The 25,695-nt window shown below is 45.3% G+C and overlaps 2 protein-coding genes across 2 annotated transcripts; both read left to right on the top strand.

Moving 5' to 3' along the window:
• The first annotated feature begins 2,887 nt into the window (after positions 1 to 2,887).
• On the top strand, positions 2,888 to 4,179 carry LOC109750452 (putative F-box/kelch-repeat protein At3g17280). The gene is made up of 3 exons (XM_020309411.2): positions 2,888 to 3,437; positions 3,624 to 3,844; positions 4,171 to 4,179. The coding sequence occupies exons 1-3, from the start codon at positions 2,888 to 2,890 to the stop codon at positions 4,177 to 4,179; spliced, it is 780 nt and encodes a 259-aa protein (XP_020165000.2).
• Positions 4,180 to 21,807: 17,628 nt separating this feature from the next.
• Positions 21,808 to 24,649, top strand: LOC109749611 (esterase PIR7B-like). Its single transcript, XM_020308560.4, has 3 exons — positions 21,808 to 23,310; positions 24,036 to 24,176; positions 24,299 to 24,649. The coding sequence occupies exons 1-3, from the start codon at positions 22,915 to 22,917 to the stop codon at positions 24,590 to 24,592; spliced, it is 831 nt and encodes a 276-aa protein (XP_020164149.1). The 5' UTR covers positions 21,808 to 22,914; the 3' UTR covers positions 24,593 to 24,649.
• The last annotated feature ends 1,046 nt before the right edge of the window (positions 24,650 to 25,695 follow it).

Raw genomic sequence — 25,695 nt, 5'->3', positions numbered from 1 at the left:
TTGGTAACGGCAACACGACTAGATTCTGGGAAGATGCATGATTAGGGGAGATGCCTTTCGCCTTGCAATATACCACTTTATATAATATCGTACAATGTAAGGAAGCTTATGTCGCTACACTATTAAACCGGTCCCTCTTAATATCCAATTCAGGAGGTCTCTGGTGGGGGAACATTGGAACTCCTTGGTACACTTGGTGCGCAGGTTGATGAATGTTCAACTTTCGGACCAACCAGATGCCATTCACTCGAAATTATCTAGGAACGGTTGTTTCGTGGTGAAATCTATGTACTTGGATCTAATTTAGTCTGGGCCAATCTCGAGATCACTTCATATCTGGAAGATTAAAGTTCCGCTGAGAATTGAAATTTTCATGTAGTTTGTCCAGAGGGAAGTGATTTTAACTAAGGATAACTTGCCAAAGCAAAGATGGGTTCGTAGTTCAGTTCTCGATGTTGTTTTTGCAACCAGGATGAAAATATACAACACCTCTTTCTCAATTGTCCGCTAGCCAAACTGCTTTGGCGTACGATTCATATAGCCTTCAACGTTAATCCTCCAAGTAGTATTAACACGTCATTTGAGACGTGGTTAAATGGAGTTGAATCAAATATTGTGAGACATATTCGGATAGGGATATGTGCACTATTTTCGGCTATATGAAACTGCAGAAATGATGTGATCTTTAACGGGAAAAAAATTTACCAACTTTTTGCAGGTTATCTACAGAGCCACTGCTTGGATCCATACGTGTTCGTCACTCACTCATCCGGACTCAAGTGAGCTTTTTCTTACTGGGTGCAACCGTTCGGAGATGGTGGCATGTGTTATCTTCAACCGATTTGGATGGGAGCTAATAATAGACTAGGTGTTTAGTTATCGTAGCCTGTTTTTCGCCGGCCGTGGCATCTTTTACTTTATTTACTTCGTTTCCGCTCCTTTTATGAGCCAATACTGAGCCTCATACTATATCCATACTTTCATTTAATAAAATGGTTGTATGCATCATTCTGATGGAGAGGCCGGGGGCTTTCCTTCTTTTCGAAAAGAATGTAGTAGTTTAACACTAACTATTGTTAAGGCTTTATGATATACGAACTGCTGTTGCAATTTAACTCTGAACATCAAGAGATTTTCGCCATTCTGGTTTGATTATCTTTGTGTCACCAACTCACCATCACTGGCCTATATTAAAAACGTATTCCCCGGTTGAATTTCCAACAGATGAGTTGGTTTAGTTAGTTGAGGCATGGGTACATGTAACTGCATCCTATTGTTGCTGGGAATTTATGGTCTAACGTACGTTGTAGATTTACCAAACATAGAAACTTTTTATTGTTTGCTCCATCCTGGAATTCTGATAGTCTATCCAGAGAAAGTTCAGATTGGATAATGAAGGACAATTCGGCACGAGCATCATATGATCTTTATGTCAATTTCTGGTTGTTGCGTTGAGGGGGAGACGTCAATGCCGCAGCGATCTGCGCCGGCACACCGGCCAACCTGTTGGGCCGGTCGAGCCCTAGCCATCAGATCTGCCCCCCCTCCCTCCCGAGCCATTAGATCCCTTCGTCCCCAACCTCCCATCTTCAACCTCCCGCGTGGGAAAGGGAGAGGCCCGCCTCGCAAGCGCCGACGCCCCCGCACGCGCCGACCGCCTCGCCTCCTCGTCTTCCCTCACCGCCGGTCGCCGCCCTCACCGCCGGTCGCCGCCCTCACCGCCGATCGTCTTCCTCCTCTACGTTCGCATCTCTTCCTCCCCTCCCCCCTCACCTACCGCTCCCCTACAACCCCTACCTCTCGGCGACTAGTCCTTCGCTTCTCGCGGCCCGGTGGCCGGTGCTCTCCTCTCCTCACGGCCCGGGGGCCGGTGCTCTCGTCGTCGCCGGTTGCATTTCAACGTCGGCCGTCGCTGCTAGCATGCAACTCCCCTCACCAGCTATTGTAGCTTTGTTTTTCTCGGTTGTAGCAAAACCAAACGCCGTTGGTAGCATCCCCGACCATCGTGCGCCGATGCAGCTCCGCCGTCGCCGCTCGTCGCACCACTGCACACGGTTGTAGCACCACGCCCTGCGGTTGCACCATGGCATGCTTCCGTGGTCGCAGCCCCCCTCACCATCATAGCAGCCTCATTGTTGAAGCTTTTTTCAACCTCGTCGTCATAGCCTCGCCGTTGAAGCTTTTTTTTGCAAAGGCCGGTTGAAGCTTTGTACATTGCGGGTTGCAGCTTTTTACTCTATGGTTGCAGCAAAAACACAGAGAGACGCCATTGCCGTCGTCGAGAAAGATTTCTCAATCTCTGGTTGAAGCTTTTTCATCTGCGGGTTGAAGCTTTTTGTCAAACGGTTGTAACTTTTTCTGTATTTTGTTCTTTGGTTGAAGCTTTTTTATCTACTGGATGTAGCTTTTTGTGTCCATGGTTGTAGCACGGGAAAACGCCGTTTGCAACTCTCCCAGTACCATAGTTGCAGCTCCTCCCCGTGGCCATGGTTGTAGCACGGGCACCTCGGTCTTCCCGGCGTTTGGCCTGTCGCCGGTTGCAACAAAAGGAGAAGAGAGGAGGAGGAAAAGGGAAGAGAGGGAGAGTTGCAAAAAAAAAAAATAGAAATTGAAGTCTGTCTACTTGTAGGTTCCGAGTCATATACGGCCCAGATTTTTTTGACAAAAGCCCAGATACAGGCCTCGTCCGACTCATCACCACATAGACCGGCGGGCATACCGACCTTCCACTGTTCCACCTCGATCCGTCTCTCGCCGCCGCCAACACGAACGAAACCCTCAAACTCTCGCGTCGCAGTTCGCGTGCCAAGCGAGCAATTCGCGGCTGATCCTCACGCTCTCCATCACCGCCACCGGTGGACAAGTCCCAAACTGCCGGCTGCCGGCGATGGCGCCAGTCACAGGGAGCTGCAAGAAGAAGAGAGACACGGAGAGTAGCCCGGTGTCCGAGCTCTCCGACGACCTCCTCGTCGAGATCTTCTCTCGCGTGCCCTACAAGTCCACATGCTGCTGCAAGTGCGTTTCCAGGCGATGGCGCGACCTCGTCTCCCACCCGGACCACCGCAAGAAGCTGCCCCAGTCGACCCTCGCCGGCATCTTCTACCAAATCCGCAACAAGAATACAGGTTACCAAAGCCTATCGGGGAACTGGTGCGCTAGCATGGACCCGTCGCTCTCGTTCATGCTGCCCAAACACGATAGATTTGAGATGCACTTGTTAGACGGCTGCAATGGCTTCCTCCTCCTTTGCCGACGCAGGACGCACCTTGGTCCCAAGAATATAGCAGACTACGTGGTGTGCAATCCCGTCACTGAAAGATGGGTGGTTGTGCGTGCCACCAACTGCTCCAGCAACGCCTCGATCGCTCGCCTGGGGTTCGACCCGGCCGTCTCCTCCCACTTCCATGTGTTCGAGTTTGCGCCTGCCGGTTTTGCGGGTGCGAATAGACCGACGATTGCTGGTGCTACTACAGACATCAAATCAGTGGGGATCTACTCATCCCAAGCTGCAGTTTGGGCACGTCGAGCTGCTTGGAAGAGTCCAATATCGGTACGCCGCACTTCAGAAAGCGTGTTTTTCAGGGGGATGCTGCATCTGTGTACGAATGCTGGTTTGGTTATAGGTGTTGGCGTGGAGGGAAACCGTAGGGTCATCCGTGCCCCGATGACACATTCTGATGGTGATGTTCATAATGTTTATCTATCACAAGGGCAATTGCATTTCGCAAATAAGGGTGCTTCTGAACAATCAATAGGGGCTCTTGAAGGTTCTAATGGTGAAAACTGGACCTTGAAGCACAATGTCACCTACTTGCAACTATTGGGAATAGAGTTCTCATCGTTTGTGTGGAATTACGATGCTTTCGTCCACCCAGAAAAAAGTGTGATATTTATAGTATTGAATTATTCCGCATCCCCCGGCACGAGTCACCAATCAAGTACAAAACTAATGTCATACACAGTGGATTCTAAGGAGCGCCGTTTTATATGTGATCTTGGATCAAACTGTAGAGCTCCTTATATTTCATATGTTCCTCTGTTCATTGGCATATTGGCACTAGTACTCTTACCTGGGTAGGTCAGCCTCACAATTATGTATCTGTTGAACACAAGGATCGACTTGGGTGAACCATTTATGATGTTTTGATAGTTTTTGCCTGTGCCTGACAGCCTGAGTAGACCTCCTTGCGCTTGTATAGTTATTTAAATTGGCACCATCCAATTACTGTAGCACCCTAATACTTAACAATCGATACTCCCATTGATTTGTTGAAACCATCAGTAACGATTTCAATCTATCTAGATTCTAATATAATTTTTGAGTGGTTTATTCTTATTGCCACTTCTGGGTTCAAAATTTGTGCTTTGTCATTTTGAGGATTATAGCTAGTATGTACACGAATATTAATCTCCTTTTGCTTTCTTATGCCTTAAAAGTTTCAATCACATTTTCTTATTGAGCAATTTGCCTGCAAGATTTTGTCTTTCTCTTATCAATAATATAATAGTCGGCATTGTATTCCTTCTCTAATATGGGTAGCCAATCGAAATTCAAACTGGATTCATGTGGTTCCTAGATAGGATATTTTTGTATGCATTAGTGTACTACATGATACATTTATATCATACTAGATCATCACATTTCCCTACCTGATTCTGGCTGGCTGGGCCTCCTTCATACTAGCGGGTGCGATTTGTGGCGAAAGGAGGCGCCTTTTGCCAATCCTCGGTCCATGGCGTCCGTGTTCCATGGTGGCAGCGGTGGAGTGGCCTTGTGAGCCGCGGGGCTCGCGGGCAGAGCTCACGGCTCAGATACGGGTTGGATGCCATGCAAGTGAAGGTGGCATGGTGGTCGTTGCTAGGTAGTTGGTGTGTATGTGTCCTCGCGACTGGTCAGATAACATTTCGGAGGTGGAGAATTCAATCCATGTCTGGCTTTTGAAAGACCACTGGCGGCGGCAGTCATGGGCGTCGTTCCCTTTTCGAAGGTGTCGTCGCAGCGAGACTCCTGCCTTCGGGTAGCTCCGAGTGCTGACCTTGATCGTTCAGATCAAGCGATGGCGACACTACGGTGCCATATCATTCTTGAAGGCACCATCTTGGAGTCCTCGGTCTGTCAGGCGCGACTTCGGCTCTTCGTGATGTTCAGTCACGGTGGAGGACTCCGACGATTTTCAAGAGTGACTCTTCCCAGTGCTTGTAGTGGTTTGGGGCGATGTAGATGTGTAGTCATTCTTCTACACCGGTATATCTTTCCTTCGATGTGTGTGGTGTGGTGTAGAGTTCTATGTGCTGGTTTTTATTGTCGGTGCTTATCCGTAAAGCGAGGTGAGAGCCCTTTTCGCTGAGTGTTTCGTGGTTGCGTCAAAGACATTTGACAGTGTATGCAGCGCCGGTGAAATTCATCACTAGTATTTTGCAGAGAACATCGTACGGCACCTAATCGTATTCCTAGAATTGTGTTTGATGGTTGCACAACAATGTTCAACATGCATTGAAATGGCTGGCATTGCCAGACCCGTAACACTTCCATATGTCACTCAGAAAGATGTCTATCTCCCAAGTTGATTACTTGCTTTTTGCATTGAATGTGTTGATTGCTTTTTTTTGCGGGAGAAATGTGTTGATTACTTAATCATGGATAAACATTTGATCACATTCCCTTTGAAGATACATGCTTTTAGATGTTGCCTAATTATTATTAAGACCTTTTTGAGAATTTTATCATGTACCATTATCCATAATAGACATTACACCTCAGTACCTCACACCTAGGTCCATAACAACCAAAGAACAAAAGAAAGGACATGTATCTCTAGTACAATAGCTGAAAACACCCCTGCATAACAAAAGTAACACCTATGTCCATGGCGTCTAGCTGGAATAACTAGAAGTTATCGTCCACCACTGCCGCTATGACGAACACGGGGCAGAGAACCGGGTTGTGATAATCCCCGTAGTCGAGAGCTCTTTGTCTCCATGTAACTTTTTGTGTCACTGCAGAAGCGGTGTGTCGCCAGCAAGGCCATTATCCTCGTGTCACATCAACTGGGAAACATCCTTGTGCTTCTTGGTCTTAGACCCAACTCGTTCGGCCCAATGCCTTGAAGGAAAATCACCAAATTTGCCTTCTTGATCTGGCGACCCTGCCTTGCTCCACCTATCCTTGCAATCATGGAGCAGAGCGACCACCACAGGCCAAGTCCCTATACACCTATGGCACATCGCAAATATCATATGGAAACCCTATATCTACTATTCCCTCCGTTCCTAGATATTTGTCTTTCTTGAGATTTCAACAAGTGATTACATATGGAGCAAAATGAGTGAATCTACAATTTAGGAACGGAGGGAGTACATGAGAACAGCAGAGAAGAAATGCCAGAGACCCATTGCAACTAGCAAGGAGGTAGGATTGGAGAAATTTTATTTTGCCCCCCCCCTCCCCCGCCGCCAACTATCACCTATCACGGCGAGACATACACATGATGGGGATAAAATTCGATACCTGATGCCCGAACCTGAAAACTTGAACCCGCATAACCTGAACCGGAAAAACCCGAGCACAACATCGGGTAGCAGTTCTGGAAACCCAAATTGTAATTACAAAATTCGGGTTATAAGTCACGGCACCCATATTACCCGAATAGCCCAAAATAAAATATTGTGATCCAGTAAAAAAAATCCCACTGAGAGGTGACAACCCAAGTCCAACCCAAAATCACCACGCAAAATCGACGTTTCCTGCGTGGTGCCCCCATCCTCAATTCTCCATTCCTCCATGCAAACTACTAGACGCCACACTCCGCATCCACAGTCTCCACTACCCAACCGCTCTTCGCAGCACCACTGATCCATGCGATGTCATCCTTGTAAGCCTTCGCTTTTGGCCGTTTGCATGCCCGCCACTTGCGGTGCCCTCCTCTCTCCTCTTTCCCCTTGTAGACTCGCTCTCCTTACCGCGCCGCCACCCCCAACTAGGCTCCTCTGACTAGATGCGCGTCACCCGCCGCCGCGCTACAGGGTGCAGGTGACCAGCCATGCCGGAGCTCTTTGTCCCGAGCATGGAAGCACATTGTCCGCCAACCGTCCCTCAAAAGTCGTGGACTATGCCAACTTATTTTGTATTTGAGGATTACCCAGACCCGAAATTTAAGGTAGCATGTTTTTGGACAAATTACAGGGGTTAAATTTGAAAACGCAAAATATTTTTAACATGAATTTTCGGGCAAATCCGAATGCCCAAGAGCTGTCGAACCCATCTACACAAGTTGAACAATAGACAGTGTGTAGGAAAAGAGACAAGGAAGTGCCTTACTTTTTTCAGGTTGAGGAAGAGGAGAGATGGGAGCGCAACTAATTATTTTTGTTTACTGTAGTAAGCAATGCAGATCGCAACCTATGACAAGAGAGTAATGTCATGAGATTTGAGTTTGGGGAAAACTTTTAACCGCACATTTGAACCAGTTCCACGCAGACTAATTCGCATGAGTAATGCACTACGAGCCCTGATCAATGCTATTCCAATCTGATGCAGTAAAAGCATTTACAGCCGGGCGCCTCAAACCCCCCTCAAACGTCCAGGCGGGCGGCACGGTCAGTGATAGGTCAAAGAAAATGCGACCCAGATGGGCGCCTCATATCAGCCTCAAACGCCTGGGTTGGCCAGCATCCCTCATATGTAGCCGAAATCTGGGACGGATATAGGGTGGCCCGGGGTACAACCGGGCGCTTCTGCCACGTTGGAGCCGGCCCATGCCGTACCACCCCGACCACATGTATATTCGTCCTGATTCAACTCCCCGTACCAAGTCCAAACCGCTCCAGTCCACTAAACCCTAACTGTAAACCGGGCAGTAGTGGAGAAACACGAGCTCCCTCGCCCGAGAGCAAAATCGGGCCGTCTGTGGCGGCCCATGCTGGGCTGCCCGCCAAAGAGGAGAAGGAGGACAGCGACTGAAGGAAATATGCCCTAGAGGCAATAATAAAGTATTATTTATTTTCTTATATCATGATAAATGTTTATTATTCATGCTAGAATTGTATTAACCGGAAACATAATACATGTGTGAATACATAGACAAACAGAGTGTCACTAGTATGCCTCTACTTGACTAGCTCGTTAATCAAAGATGGTTATGTTTCCTAGCCATAGACATGAGTTTTCATTTGATTAACGAGATCACCTCATTAGGAGAATGACGTGATTGACTTGACCCATTCCGTTAGCTTAGCACCCGATCGTTTAGTATGTTGCTATTGCTTTCTTCATGACTTATACATGTTCCTATGACTATGAGATTATGCAACTCCCGTTTACCGGAGGAACACTTTGTGTGCTACCAAACGTCACAACGTAAATGGGTGGTTATAAAGGTGCTCTACAGGTGTCTCCAAAGGTACTTGTTGGGTTGGCGTATTTCGAGATTAGGATTTGTCACTCCGATTGTCGGAGAGGTATCTCTGGGCCCACTCGGTAATGCACATCACTATAAGCCTTGCAAGCATTGTGACTAATAAGTTAGTTGCGGGATGATGTGTTACGGAACGAGTAAAGAGACTTGCCGGTAACGAGATTGAACTAGGTATCGAGATACCGACGATCGAATCTCGGGCAAGTAACATACTGATGACAAAGGGAACAACGTATGTTGTTATGCGGTCTGACCGATAAAGATCTTCATAGAATATGTGGGAGCCAATATGGGCATCCAGGTCCCGCTATTGGTTATTGACCGGAGACGTGTCTCGGTCATGTCTACATAGTTCTCGAACCCGTAGGGTCCGCACGCTTAAAGTTACGATGACAGTTTTATTATGAGTTTATGTATGTTGATGTACCGAAGGAGTTCGGATTCCCGGATGAGATCGGGGACATGACGAGGAGTCTCGAAATGGTCGAGACGTAAAGATCGATATATTGGACGACTATATTCGGACTTCGGAAAGGTTCCGAGTGATTCGGGTATTTTTGGAGTACTGGAGAGTTACGGGAATACGTATTGGGCCTTATTGGGCCATACGGGAAAGAAGAAAAAGGGCCTCCGCACCCCTCCCCTTGGTCTGGTCCGAATTGGACTAGGGAAGGGGGGCGCCCCCTTCCTTCCTTCTCTTTTTTCCTTCCTCTTTCCCTATTCCATATGGGAGGTGGAATCCTACTAGGACTAGGGAGTCCTAGTAGGACTCCACACTTGGTGCGCCCCCTCCTAGGGCCGGCCTCCTCCTCCCTTGCTCCTTTATATACGGGGGCAGGGGGGCACCCCAGATACACAACAATTGATACTTGAGATCTCTTAGCCGTGTGCGGTGCCCCCCTCCACCATATTACACCTCGATAATACCGTTGCGGAGCTTAGGCGAAGCCCTGCGTCGGTGGAACATCATCATCGTCACCACGCCGTCGTGCTGACGAAACTCTCCCTCAACACTCGGCTGGATCGAAGTTCGAGGGACGTCATCGAGCTGAACGTGTGTAGAACCCGGAGGTGCCGTGCGTTCGGTACTTGATCGGTCGGATCGTGAAGACGTACGACTACATCAACCGCGTTGTGATAACGCTTCCGCTGTCGGTCTACCTGGGTACGTGGACAACACTCTCCCCTCTCGTTGCTATGCATCACCATGATCTTGCGTGTGCGTAGGAATTTTTTTGAAATTACTACGTTCCCCAACAGTGGCATCCGAGCCTGTTTTTATGCGTTGATGCTATGCACGAGTAGAACACAAGTGAGTTGTGGGCGATATAAGTCATACTGCTTACCAGCATGTCATACTTTGGTTCAGCGGTATTGTGAGATGAAGCGGCCCGGACCGACATTACGCGTACGCTTACGCGAGACTGGTTTCACCATTCGGAGCACTCGTTGCTTAAAGGTGACTGGCGGGTGTCTGTCTCTCTCACTTTAGTTGAACCGAGTGTGGCTACGCCCGGTCCTTGCGAAGGTTAAAACAACACCAACTTGACAAACTATCGTTGTGGTTTTGATGCGTAGGTAAGAACGGTTCTTGCTAAGCCCGTAGCAGCCACGTAAAACTTGCAACAACAAAGTAGAGGACGTCTAACTTGTTTTTGCAGGGCATGTTGTGATGTGATATGGTCAAGACATGATGTGATTTAATGTGTTGTATGAGATGATCATGTTTTGTAACCAAGTTATCGGCAAATGGCAGGAGCCATATGGTTGTCGCTTTATTGTATGAGATGCAATCGCCATGTAATAGTTTTACTTTATCACTAAGCGGTAGCGATAGTCGTAAAAGCAATAAGTTGGCGAGACGACAACGATACTACGATGAAGATCAAGGTGTCGTGCCGGTGACGATGGTAATCATGACGGTGCTTCGGAGATGGTGATCACGAGCACGGTGCTTCGGGGATGGAGATCACAAGCACAAGATGATGATGGCCATATCATATCACTTATATTGATTGCATGTGATGTTAATCCTTTATGCATCTTATCTTGCTTTGATTGACGGTAGCATTATAAGATGATCTCTCACTAAAATTTCAAGATAAAAGTGTTCTCCCTGAGTATGCACCGTTGCAAAAGTTCTTCGTGCTGAGACACCACGTGTTAATCGGGTGTGATAGGCTCTACGTTCAAATACAACGGGTGCAAAACAGTTGCACACGCGGAATACTCAGGTTAAACTTGACGAGCCTAGCATATACAGATATGGCCTCGGAACACAGAGACCGAAAGGTCGAGTGTGAATCATATAGTAGATATGATCAACATAGTGATGTTCACCATTGAAACTACTCCATCTCACGTGTTAATCGGACATGGTTTAGTTGCTTTGGATCACGTAATCACTTAGATGATTAGAGGGATGTCTATCTAAGTGGGAGTTCTTAAGTAATATGATTAATTGAACTTAAATTTATCATGAACTTAGTCCTGATAGTATTTTGCAAATTATGTTGTAGATCAATAGCTCGCGTTGTTGCTTCCCTGTTTTATTTTTGATATGTTCCTAGAGAAAATTATGTTGAAAGATGTTAGTAGCAAAGATGCGGATTGGATCCGTGATCTGAGGATTATCCTCATTGCTGCACAGAAAAATTATGTCTTTGATGCACCGCTAGGTGACAGACCTATTGCAGGAGCAGATGCAGACGTTATGAACGTTTGGCTAGCTCAATATGATGACTACTTGATAGTTTAGTGCACCATGCTTAACGGCTTAGAATCGGGACTTCAAAGACGTTTTGAACGTCATGGACCATATGAGATGTTCCAGGAGTTGAAGTTAATATTTCAAGCAAATACCCGAGTTAAGAGATATGAAGTCTCCAACAAGTTCTATAGCTAAAATATGGAGGAGAATCGCTCAACTAGTGAGCATGTGCTCAGATTGTCTAGGTACTACAATCGCTTGAATCAAGTGGGAGTTAATCTTCCAGATAAAATAGTGATTGACAGAATTCTCTAGTCACCATCACCAAGTTAGTAGAACTTCGTGATGAACTATAGTATGCAAGGGATGACGAAAGTAATTCCCGAGCTCTTCGTGATGCTGAAATCGACGAAGGTAAAAATCAAGAAAAACATCAAGTGTTGATGGTTGACGAGACCACTAGTTTCAAGAAAAGGGCAAAGGGAAGAAGGGGAACTTCAAGAAGAACGGCAAGCAAGTTGCTGCTCAAGTGAAGAAGCCTAAGTCTGGTCCTAAGCCTGAGACTAAGTGCTTCTACTGCAAAGGGACTGGTCACTGGAAGCGGAACTACCCCAACTATTTGGTGGATAAGAAGGATGGCAAAGTGAACAAAGGTATATTTGATATATAGATTATTGATGTGTACTTTACTAGTGTTTATAGCAACCCCTCGGTAATTGACACTGGTTCAGTTGCTAAGAGTGGTAACTCAAAACGGGAGTTGCAAAATAAACAGAGACTAGTAAAAGTGAACAAAGGTATATTTGATATACAGATTATTGATGTGTACTTTACTAATGTTTATAGCAACCCCTCGGTAATTGATACTGGTTCAGTTGCTAAAGAGTAGTAACTCTAAATGGGAGTTGCAGAATAAACAGAGACTAGTAAAAAGGCGAGGTGACGATGTGTGTTGGAAGTAGTTCCAAGATTGATATGATCATCATCGCACACTCCCTGTACTTTCGGGATTAGTGTTGAAACTAAATAAGTGTTATTTGGTGTTTGCGTTGAGCATGAATATGATTTGATCATGTTTATTGCAATACGGTTATTCATTTAAGTTAGAGAACAATTGTTGTTCTGTTTACATGAATAAAAACCTTCTATTGTCATACACACCAACGAAAAATGGTTTGTTGGATCTCGATCGTAGTGATAGACATATTCATAATATTGAAGCCAAAAGATGCAAAGTTAATAATGATAGTGCAACTTATTTGTGGTACTGCCGTTTAGGTCATATTGGTGTAAAGCGCATGAAGAAACTCCATACTGATGGGATTTTGAAATCGCTTGATTATGAATCACTTGATGCTTGCGAACCGTGCCTCATGGGCAAGATGACTAAAACGCCGTTCTCCGGAACTATGGAGAGAGCAACATATTTGTTGGAAATCATACATACAGATGTATGTGGTCCGATGAATATTGAGGCTCGTAGCAGGTATCATTATTTTCTGATCTTCACAGATGATTTGAGCAGATATGGGTATATCTACTTGATGAAACACAAAGTCTGAAACATTTGAAAAGTTCAAAGAATTTCAGAGTGAAGTGAAGAATCATCGTAACAAGAAAATAAAAGTTTCTACGATATGATCGCAGAGGTAAAATATTTGAGTTACGAGTTTGGCCTTCAGTTAAAACAATGTGAAATAGTTTCACTACTCACGACACCTGGAACACCACAATGTAATGGTGTGTCCGAACGTTATAACCGTACTTTATTGGATATAGTGCAATCTATGATGTCTCTTACCAATTTACCACTATCGTTTTGGGGTTATGCATTAGAGACATCTACATTCACGTTAAATAGGGCACCATCAAAGTCCGTTGAGACGACGCCTTATGAACTGTGGTTTGGCAAGAAACCAAAGTTGTCGTTTCTTAAAGTTTGGGGTTGCGATGCTTATGTGAAAAAGTTTCATCCTGATAAGCTCAAACCCAAATCGGAGAAATGTGTCTTCATAGGATACCCAAAGGAGACAGTTGTGTACACCTTCTATCACAGATCCGAAGGCAAGACATTCGTTGCTTAGTATGGATCCTTTCTAGAGAAGGAGTTTCTCTCGAAAGAAGTGAGTGGGAGGAAAGTAGAACTTGATGAGGTAACTATACCTGCTCCCTTATTGGAAAGTAGTTCATCACAAGAAACGGTTCCTGTGACGTCTATACCAATGAGTGAGGAAGTTAATGATGATGATCATGACACTTCAGATCAAGTAGGTACTAAACCTTGTAGGTCAACCAGAGTAAGATCCGCACTAGAGTGGTACGGTAATCCTGTTCTGGAGGTTATGTTACTAGACCATGACGAACCTACGAACTATGAAGAAGCGATGGTGAGTCCAGATTCCGCAAAATGGCTTGAGGCCATGAAATCTGAGATGAGATCCATGTATGAGAACAAAGTGTGGACTTTGGTTGACTTGCCCGATGATCGGCAAGTAATTGAGAATAAATGGATTGTCAAGAGGAAGACGGACGCTGATAGTAGTATCACTATCTACAAAGCTAGAATTGTCGCAAAAAGGTTTTCGACAAGTTCAAGATGTTGACTACGATGAGAGTTTCTCACTCGTATCTATGCTTAAGTCTGTCCGAATCATGTTAGCAATTGCCGCATTTTATGAAATATGGCAAATGGATAAACAAAACTGCATTCCTTAATGGATTTATTAAAGAAGAGTTGTATATGATGCAACCAGGAGGTTTTGTCAATCCTAAAGGTGCTAACAAAATATGCAAGCTCCAGCGATCCATCTATGGACTGGTGCAAGCATCTCGGAGTTGGAATATACACTTTGATAAGTTGATCAAAGGATATAGTTTTATACAGACTTGCGGTGAAGCCTGTATTTACAAGAAAGTGAGTGGGAGCACTACAGCATTTCTGATAAGTATATGTGAATGACATATTGTTGATCGAAAATAATGTAGAATTATTCTGCAAAGCATAAAGGAGTGTTTGAAATGAGTTTTTCAAAGAAAGACCTCGGTGAAGCTGCTTACATATTGAGCATCAAGATCTATAGAGATAGATCAAGACGCTTGATAAATTTTTTCAATGAATACATACCTTAACAATATTTTGAAGTAGTTCAAAATAGAACAGTCAAAGAAAGAGTTCTTGCCTGTGTTACAAGGTGTGAAATTGAGTAAGACTCAAAGCCCGACCACGGCAGAAGACAGAAAGAGAATGAAAGTCATTCCCTATGCCTTGACCATAGGTTCTATAAAGTATGCCATGCTGTGTACCAGATCTATTGTATACCCTACACTAATTTTGGCAAGGGAGTACAATAGTGATCTAGGAGTAGATCACTGGACAGCGGTCAAAATTATCCTTAGTGGAATAAGGATATGTTTCTCGATTATGGAAGTGACAAAAGGTTCATCGTAAAGGGTTACGTCGATGCAAGTTTTGACACTAAATCTAGATGACTCTAAGTCTCGGTCTAGATACATATTGAAAGTGTGAGCAATTAGCTAGAGTAGCTCCGTGCAGAGCATTGTAGACATAGAAATTTGCAAAATACTTACGGATCTGAATGTGACAGACCCGTTGACTAAAATTATCTCATAATCAAAACATGATCACACCTTAGTACTCTTTGGGTGTTAAACACATAAGCGATGTGAACTAGATTATTGACTCTAGTAAACCCTTTGAGTGTTGGTCACATAGAGATGTGAACTATGGGTGTTAATCACATGGTGATGTGAATTATTGATGTTAAATCACATGGCGATGTGAACTAGATTATTGACTCTAGTGCAAGTGGGAGACTGAAGGAAATATGCCCTAGAGGCAATAATAAAGTATTATTTATTTCCTTATATCATGATAAATGTTTATTATTCATGCTAGAATTGTATTAACCGGAAACATAATACATGTGTGAATACATAGACAAACAGAGTGTCACTAGTATGCCTCTACTTGACTAGCTCGTTAATCAAAGATGGTTATGTTTCCTAGCCATAGACATGAGTTGTCATTTGATTAACGAGTTCACCTCATTAGGAGAATGACGTGATTGACTTGACCCATTCCGTTAGCTTAGCACCCGATCGTTTAGTATGTTGCTATTGCTTTCTTCATGACTTATACATGTTCCTATGACTATGAGATTATGCAACTCCCGTTTACCGGAGGAACACTTTGTGTGCTACCAAACGTCACAACGTAAATGGGTGATTATAAAGGTGCTCTACAGGTGTCTCCAAAGGTACTTGTTGGGTTGGCGTATTTCGAGATTAGGATTTGTCACTCCGATTGTCGGAGAGGTATCTCTGGGCCCACTCGGTAATGCACATCACTATAAGCCTTGCAAGCATTGTGACTAATAAGTTAGTTGCGGGATGATGTGTTACGGAACGAGTAAAGAGACTTGCCGGTAACGAGATTGAACTAGGTATCGAGATACCGACGATCGAATCTCGGGCAAGTAACATACTGATGACAAAGGGAACAACGTATGTTGTTATGCGGTCTGACCGATAAAGATCTTCGTAGAATATGTGGGAGCCAATATGGGCATCCAGGTCCCGCTATTGATTATTGACCGGAGACGTGTCTCGGTCATGTCTACATAGTTCTCGAACCCGTAGGGTCCGCACGCTTAAAGTTACGATGACAGTTTTATTATGAGTTTATGTATGTTGATGTACCGAAGGAGTTCGGAGTCCCGGATGAGATCGGGGACATGACGAGGAGTCTCGAAATGGTAGAGACGTAAAGATCGATATATTGGACGACTATATTCGGACTTCGGAAAGGTTCCGAGTGATTCGGATATTTTTCGGAGTACGGGAGAGTTACGGGAATACGTATTGGGCCTTATTGGGCCATACGGGAAAGAAGAAAAAGGGCCTCAAGGGTGGCTGCACCCCTCCCCTTGGTCTGGTCTGAATTGGACTAGGGAAGGGGGGGCGCCCCTTCCTTCCTTCTCTTTTTTCCTTCCTCTTTCCCTATTCCATATGGGAGGTGGAATCCTACTAGGACTAGGGAGTCCTAGTAGGACTCCACACTTGGTGCGCCCCCTCCTAGGGCCGGCCTCCTCCTCCCTTGCTCCTTTATATACGGGGGCAGGGGGCACCCCAGATACACAACAATTGATCCTTGAGATCTCTTAGCCGTGTGCGGTGCCCCCCTCCACCATATTACACCTCGATAATACCGTTGCGGAGCTTAGGCGAAGCCCTGCGTCGGTGGAACATCATCATCGTCACCACGCCGTCGTGCTGACGAAACTCTCCCTCAACACTCGGCTGGATCGGAGTTCGAGGGACGTCATCGAGCTGAACGTGTGTAGAACTCAGAGGTGCCGTGCGTTCGGTACTTGATCGGTCGGATCGTGAAGACGTACGACTACATCAACCGCGTTGTGATAACGCTTCCGCTGTCGGTCTACGAGGGTACGTGGACAACACTCTCCCCTCTCGTTGCTATGCATCACCATGATCTTGCGTGTGCGTAGGAATTTTTTTGAAATTACTACGTTCCCAACAGCGACAGGTTGGAGAGCTCCCGCGATGAGTAGATACGGCTGGATCCATTTTGCGTTTTCGAACGCTACTTTCGTGGGAAAGACAACAAAGGCGTCGGAAGAGCAAGGGCAGTTGTGGATGATCTTCTCTCTAGCATATATGTAGGTAGAATATGCTAAATTTTGGTACTCCAATGACATGTCGTGATGTAGTAGCCGTCCGATCTGGGTTGCATCGTTTACATACGTAGCATGTATTTTGTATGGATTTGAGGTTTGTTAATTGAGGTGTCTGTTTTTTTGGGGTAATTGAGGTGTATGGTTGTGCAAAAGAAAAGTTGAGGTGTGATCGGCCACTGCCCACGGACAGGTCCAGGCGCACCTGCGGATATATGGGGCGGATTTGTCAAGTCCGGTTGTAGATGCTCTGATAGTGCAAAATCCAGACACGTGTAATGTGGTATACTCTTCGGAGATTACGTGTATCTTTTCTTTTGGGCTGGAGATGACGTGTATCTACTTCCGGTCTACGACCCATACTGTGTGGCCCAAATAAAGCCAGTATATATATGCACCGCCTCGTCTTTCATCGTCCACCTCTCTCGTCGCCACGCCCAAACCCTCCCTGGCCGTCTCTAGCTTCGCACGTGGTAGTTCCTCTCTCTCCTCACGCTGTCCATCATCGTGGATGGATCCTCTAATCTTTCTCCTCTCTGCTGATCTGCAGGTTGACCGGTGATGGCTCGCGGCTCCAAGAAGAAGAGGGGCGCTGAGAGGAGCCCGGTGTCCGAGCTCTCGGACGACCTCCTCGTCGAGATCATCTCCCGGGTGCCATACAAGTCCACCCGCCGCTGCAAGTGTGTCTGCACGCGATGGCGTGACCTCGTTTCTCACCCCGACCACCGCAAGAATCTGCCTCAGTCGACCCTCATCAGCATCTTCTACCAAACCTACAATATGAACCGCTACCCATTGATTATAAATAAGTACGAAGTTATCTCAATCCACCCTGAATACAATTTGATATATAATGTACGCAAGAAGAGTCGTCGATTAGCGGAACTAATGTCATATGAAATAGATTCTAGGGAGCTGTGTTTTGTATTTAATTTGACATGGGGTTGCGGGACTCCTTATCTTCCATATGCCCCCTTGTTCTCAGATTCATTAGCAGATGGGCACTAGAAGTTTAGTTATGTAGTGCGACTTCAAAATTGTATCTCTTTTCTCCGAAATGGAACAACTGTTTATCTTTTTAATGAACTTGGAGATAGGTCTAGAACACTTATATCAATGACTTGGATAGACCTATATGAAGTTGTGAACGTTTTCGTTGGTGTGACTGAGCGCACTCATGCACCTAAGTTTAAGTGGCTAGATGTTGCAGTTAACAAGATACTAACTTTGCTTGTGTTGTGTAGATGTGTGTATTAGCAACCCATGTAGCTGTAACACCATATGGCTGTGTGCATCATGATGATGCAAAGGCCAGGTTCTCCCCCATTTCCAAAAAAAATGTAGATGTAACACCCTAGTACTGAACCATGACTACTTTAATCATTTGTTGAAACCCCTATTTGTGTCTTAAATCACTAGTGCAGAATGGTGCTATTAGGACACACCTATCACACACCATTATTTCTCAAAAAAAAAAACACACACACACCCTTACAGTGTGCAATTTCGGTGATGTTCGGGGATATTCGGGGAGTGCAGTAAAGAAACTAAAAATATCTGGGGATGTTCGGGGATGATCCAAACCCATCGGTCATGATCGAGCGGTTCATGTTCGGAGGCAATTTCGGAGAGGTAGCTAGGGGGGTATGTGGGATGTGCGGAGATGTTAGGTGGTCGTGTGCAAGTGTGGTTTGTCTCGGAACGGTCAACGAAGACAACGGAGAGAAGCGACAGCTATGAACGGATGCAAGTTTGTAAAAATGACGGTAACGGAGTGCCAATGCAATGCGAAATGATGTGATGATGAATGCAACAAGCAAATAAATAATGCGGCTATCACGAAAACATGGAAGGCATCTAGAAAGTCGGTCTCGGGCTGTCACATAGGTTCAGCCTCCTCCCCGTGCACCTCCTTGAAATGGGTTTCATAAAAGTCATAAATTTCCCCGCGTGCGCCGTTCATTTCTCTCCCTCCCCCAAATTTTACCTGCTCACGCTGCCGCCGCCACCATATCAGATAGCTTGGTGAAAGTGTAAAAATACATACTAGCGTCCTCAATAGCAGAGTCTCAAATTGATTTTGCTGAGACATGGTAAATAAACCGATTTTATCTCATGCTGTTTGTTGCGACTTAAGTTGTGTAATTGGTGCACGCATAAAATCTTCATTGGGAGTTGCAAACTCCCAAAACTTTTTGGTAGCCATAATAATAAAAAAATTGAAGTTCTTCTAAACATTTGAGAAATAAACTTGGGACGAAAATAGACTAAACATTGAAACTAAAATAAAACAAAGAATCTAGTCACCTTACAAGGATAACAATTAATCTTCATCGGCAACAGCACCGGAAAAATGGTTGATTACCTTCGATCTGGTTTAAGATGTGAATAGTTCCGTTTCTCCCTAACGTAGACCTAGGTTATCAAACCACGATAATTCATGTCTTGGGAAGGTAATTTCTACAAGAGCTTGTTATCAAATCACACAGTTTATAGGAAGAAACAATAATAAGTAAATAGGCCATGGCTAGAGGTCTCCCTTGCAATTGTATGCATGCGCTCGATATCCTATCTAGATAATCAACACATGGGACTAGTTAACATTGTTACTTATCTGTTTTGAACACGTAGTTTGTGGGAGATGCGTCCAAATAACCCCCCACGAACTGTTGCCGCATCGAGGTTCTACTGTCTAACCAAGGTCCTTACCGTATCGTGGGGTTACATTTGTTATTAAGAGATTAACCAGACTAATGCATTGGATGTTTAATGGTTGCACCTTATGTACCCCAGAGAAAAAGTTACAACTACCGTACTAATCTTATTGTTATCGAAGTTTGGCATAGCCTTCTACTTCTCTCTGCACTTAACCTCTTCCTGATCGATCCTCGGTATCTCAGGTACCTACAGGGCCTTAGAAGTAGATAGAGACAGGAGGCAAAAACTGTTGTGTAACACATCGAATAACGTTATTTTCAAAGTAAACAAAAAATCACTTAGCACAAGTACATGGGGCTGCGTGTCTAGGCCTCAGCCCTTATCGTGAGGGGACTACTCGCACACCGCAGATGAATCACAAATAAGAGACATGGTAGAAAGTGGTACTTTAACAGGAATGCTTACACGCCTTACGATTGCTATGTATTCCTGATTACAAGTATTGTGGCTAATGGAGATGGCTATGGAAATGGCAACTGCTATTGCAGATGGGAATCTTGATGGCGACCATGAAGGGATGGCTTGTTGGACGAGCGAATCTTCTCGACAAAGGGTTTTCTCGCCTTTATGTACTGCTGGTTGGCAGAATATGGTTTCTCTGCACCTTCGGTGCGAATTGACCTTAGGCGCCTTCACAGAAAATGTCGTTGTCACAGATACAACCGCTGGTACTGGTGCTCACTGTCATACCAGGCATCATCTTCTCCTCTGGAATAAACTGTGTGCCTCCTATTAATTGGGATTGATCACTGTGACTTTACCGCAAAAAAGATCATTGTGACTATTATCTTCCATGTATAGCTTGATTTTGCACCTAAAATAGTCCATCCCTGCAGGGGGCAGAAATAAACAAAGAGATTTGCAATCTTTTGCATTCATTAGTTATTAATTAGTTCTCACGGAAAATTTGAGATTACTAGGTTTAATCATGAGTAAAAATTATTGCAAAATTATACTCATTTTGGCACGACATGCTTTCGTTGTGTTGTTTGACCATCCGACATGGGTAAAGACTTCCTCGCCTAGTGGCCTCGGCCTTCAATATGTTGCGCACTTAACAGCACAAGGGCCTTTCCACACTGGTCATTCTCACGACATGGTGGAGTTGGGGCTGGCAACGGCTGCCGAGCAGCCCTCCATCTCTCTCGCCTGACTCAGATTATCCGCGATGAGAGGCTCTTCTTTGGGCACGGGCTGGGGCCAGTGTCCTGGATAGCACCCTCCAATAGACTTAGGCTGCTCACACGGTCACACCCACCCAAGTGCACACCAATCTTTTTTTTTTTTGAGGGAAAGTGCACTCCAATCTGATGTGTACGTCCTGCACGGGCTGATTATCGTGTACTTTTTCTCTCTATCATTGAAAAGATACACAAATCGTATTTTCATGAAAAACAAACTAGAAGCAGTTTCGCTCGCACGTGTTTGCCACCGTGCATGGTGCCGGAACAACATCGCCGCCATTGGCAGGCCAACGGAGCGACACATGGGGGAAGCACGAAGGGCAAGCCCAAAATATTAAAGAAAGATTGGTTATTTACCATTGGTAAAATATACTGTTTGTATATGTCCATATTTAGCTTTTAGGCATTTTTTACCAACTGTACAACAAATTGGCGTACATTAAAGAGAATAGCATCTTCAATAAATAAATATTTTAAAATGGATCAAATGATAATGATTTAGTGTTGTACTCCCCCCTTCCCAAAATAAGTGTCTCAACTTTTTACTATTTTAGTATAAAATTGAACTAAGCTTGAGACACTTATTTTAAGATGGAGGGAGCAGATGTTTATGTTTTTCTAAAGTCAAAGGGAATATTTTCCCTGCTCACAGGATTATGCTTGCAATAAGGAGAATGTTTGGCCAATGGGGGACAGCAAAAAAGAGTACTTACGTAATCATTGAGGACATGAACCTACTGTGTCCCAAAAATTGCTTCAGTTCATCCGCACATGCATGTGCATTTACGCAAAGGGATGGTTGTGCGGCGGTGGCAGGCGTTACACGTAGCTGCTAGGATCGTGGAAAAGTGGTGGCGACAAAACATAAGTGACTTCGATGGTGGTGTTACTCAGCACCCGGTCTCGAGCTCCGGGGTGAAAGCCTAGGTCTGAACAGAGCGGTTCTACCTGGCAATGGCGATATTTTTCTTATGTCGTTACCTTATTGAAGACATTGCTCGGATATGTTTGAACCGATTTTTCAGGGTGAAAACCTAGATTCTGGCCATGTGCTTGGATCCGGTGACGGCGGCGCTTGAGTGTCGCTCCCTTCTTGAAGGCGTTGCTGTTGAAGAACCTCGTCGTCCATGTAATGTCATGAGATAGTTGGTGCGGATATGGTCATTGCTGTAGTTTGCCGACCACATATCTGATCGCTTTTGGGTTTTTTTTTCTTTTTTCTCGCCTACACATAGCTTTGGTCTTATATGACTTTGCTATTTGCCAGCATGTTTTCGCGTTTGTGTTGGCTGTGTGCATCCTAGCTATGCAGAGGCCGGGTGTGTGCTCATTGTGTTATGTATCTTCTTGATGCTTCATTTTGAGCAAATAAAATCCACCCTTTATCGAAAAAAAATATGCATGAGTATAATTGCATTTCACAAACAAAAAAGGTTCGGCATAATTGCAGCGAACTTAAATATGTTTGGACCGCACTTATCAACTCTTCAAATAGAATGGAGGATGTGGTGGCAAACAAAAAAAATGTCATCTCAAAACATTCTTCCTCCATCCGAAAATTTTTGGCCCTCAAATAAATGTATCTAGCATCAAGTTAGTGTGAGATACATCTATTTGAGAGACAAGTTTGGGACAAGCTTTCTCGGACGTAGGGAGTACCAGCTATCTTTGTTGACACTCGGGAGATATTAGTTCGCACATCTTGGATGAACCTGAGAGTAGTTACTTCAGCTTACAAATAGCCTCCTCAAATTAGCTTCTCCGTTTATTTATTGATAAAGGAATTGGAAATCTTTTGCACCGGCGTGTAGAAGTAGAACTGAACATGCCTCCTCGTTTGTTAAGCCGGAGTTTTAAGTGTGTCTCTGCCTTGCGTCACCATCAATCAAACGCTCGTGGCTTGTCTACTAGCTATCTTGCTGGTCAAGCGAATCCGATGCAATTTACTACTCGATCCTGGATATATTATTGTTTCCTTGAAACCCGCTGTACGAACGTCCAAAAACTTCACCAGAAGCTGATAGAGACACTACGCGTCAAATGAACCTCACCAGACAAATTATGTCAGCTGATAGTTACAAGCTATCGGCAAAGACCAATTTGCGTTATAAATATCAGGCCATGCGCGCGGCAACAGACATCCAACACAAAACCAAACAAATTTTACACAAGAAATGGAGAGCACTCAGAGCAGCAAGAGCAACAGCGTGAGGAACCATTTCATCCTGGTTCACGGCCTCTGCCACGGGGCGTGGTGCTGGTACAAGGTGATCGTGGCGCTCGAGGCCGCGGGGCACCGCGTCACGGCGGTTGACCTCGCCGCGTCCGGCGCCCACCCAGCGCGCATCGACGAGGTGCACTCGTTCGAAGAGTACTCTCGGCCGCTGCTCGACGCGGTGGCCGCGGCTCCTGAAGGTGGCAGCGAGAGGCTGGTCCTGGTCGGGCACAGCCACGGCGGCCTCAGCATCGCGCTAACAATGGAGAGGTTCCCCGGCAAGGTCGCCACGGCCGTGTTCGTGGCAGCCGCGATGCCGTGCGTTGGCAAGCACATGGGCGTCACAACCGAGGAGGTATGTCAATTGTTCAAGGGTTTCTTATTCTCCGTTGACTCAAAGTTTCACTCTGTATTTCACTGCCGTGTATATGCGAAAAAATAGAGAAGACTTATCACATCACATCTCGTCTCAGTCGTATAATATACTTCCTCTAATCCGAATTAATTGACGGAACATCTATACAATATCTAACATTGGATAGAGGCCATGTCAACATTATATAAGTTACTTCAATTAATTCGGACACAAGGGAGCTCAATATTTTATCAAAAATGCTGCACCTACGTAGGCTCTTACTTAATGTTACGTAACCTTCCTTCCTATAAACTGATCAGCCCCCCCTGATTTTTCACGAGGTGGGCCGGGGCTGTTTTTACTTCCAACCAAATCTGGCCACATAAGCTTCTACGTAAGTTTCGTAAGACTTATTACGTAGATGTAGCAAAACTCATATATTATATGCTTTGAATATGTAACTTTCACAACTAGTTCTTGTAGAAACATATATAATTGTATAGTACTCGATAAAATTACAACATGATGAATATATCTTCCAAAATGAATAGCTATGCATGATTTTTAATTATCCAATAATAATATACAAAACGGTACTCTACTACTCGTAGGAAATTTATTAATCTTTGATTGGAAGGGAGTACATTATAAACCGTGGTCTCCGACTCTAATAATTCCAATATTAATGCTACTTTCTATCTTATCTTGTGATGGGATGTGATTAGTTCATCAGAAGAACATCATCGGAAGGACTACTCATGGACTGCGAGATGCTGGCAATCAACAACAACCAGGGTGTAGGCGTTGCAATCATAATGGGGCCAAACTTCTTAGCTCACAAGGGTTACCAACAAAGTCCACCTGAGGTGCATAGCACAACATAACATCCTCTTGATCTCCTATAATATACTAACCTCCTTACCCACTTCAGAACAACCGAGTATTGCATTGGCACATAATGCGATTCATTTCAACAATGTTGTTGCAGGATTTGGCCCTCGCACAAATGTTGGTGAGGCCTGGAAACCAGTTCGTGTATGATCCAGTGATGAAGGACGCAGGGCTGCTCACCAAAGGCAACTATGGGTCGGTGAAGAAGCTATACGTGGTTGCCAAGGCGGATGTCTCCAGCACCGAGGAGATGCAACGCTGGATGGTGGTTCTGAGCCCTGGCACGGAAGTCGAGGAGATCGCAGGAGCTGACCACGCCATCATGATCTCCAAGCCCAAGGAGCTATGTGATGTCCTAGTCAAGATAGCGAATAGCTTAAATATTTACTAAATTGGAACAAAAATGACTTTATTTGAAATAAATTCATGTATCATGTGTGTAAATCTCTAGAGATGTATGTATGATATAAATTTGATGGGTCTATGATATAAATCTCTAGAGATGTGGTTCGTTGGGCTCGCCTAGGAGTTGCAGGCTCACGCGAGCTGGACGAAATCCAACGACCGCGCTAACAGACCATGGAGAGGCGAGTCTTGCAGGGATGAGATGGATGCAGGCTGCCGACACCATGGGAGGTGGTTCCGTGGTTGGGTGTGCCGTGGGGAGCAGCAACGGGGTCGCGGAGCTTGGGAGGTGGCGGGTGGCGGGGGGAGGTTGGGTGAGCACCGCGGTGACTAAGGGCCCCCCGACTGTGGGTGGTGGAGTCCTGGCGCGTGGTGAGGCGAGGCTTCGGTGACACGTGGTGGTACGGGGCTCCGGCGGCACGAGGTGGTGCGGGCCTCGAGCGGCGCATGGTGGTGCGGGGCTCCGGTGTCGCATGGTTGTGCGTGGGCACGACGTGGGGAGGAAGAAGGCGGGAGAAAGAATGGGCGGCTCGGGGGATCTCTATAGGGGGAAGGCGGAGAATATTGAGGGGTTGGTGGGGATTGGGGTGGGGGGGGGGGGGGGTGGTCGTGTGTTGGGTGGTGGGGCTAGGAGTTCTATTTTGTTTGTGCAGTTCGGTCGGGTTTGAGGGGTAGGTTCGGACTGATGGGTTTTTGCAATGCCGAAGAGTTAGTAAAATAAGATTTTGTTAGTAGAATAAGATCTTAAGGGTGTTAGTACAATATATCCACCCTCTCTCTATATATATTAGCAAACATGCCCGTGTGTTGCAACGGGAGAAAAATCGTCTCCAGCACAATAAACACGACTCTAGACCCCTGTACAGGTCCAGTCCATGTTATCTATTTCATCATAATGTATCGTCTGTATTATTGCTTATCCTTATTCCCGCCTTGATAAACCATGATCACGGTGTCCACCTGATGGTATTGTGTCCAATCTCAAGGTGACGATCTCTCCACCGCCAACCTAAACCCACTCACACTTGCCACTGAAGCACGCCCTCACAAGTGAATGTCCAGTTGTTTTTACAACTAATCTCGATGAGT

This window comes from Aegilops tauschii, chromosome 3, assembly GCF_002575655.3.
Source record: "Aegilops tauschii subsp. strangulata cultivar AL8/78 chromosome 3, Aet v6.0, whole genome shotgun sequence".
In the NCBI taxonomy this organism is placed as follows: Eukaryota; Viridiplantae; Streptophyta; class Magnoliopsida; order Poales; family Poaceae; genus Aegilops; species Aegilops tauschii.
Note: the sequence above shows the minus strand (reverse complement) of the source record. Positions and strands in the feature narration are given on the sequence as shown.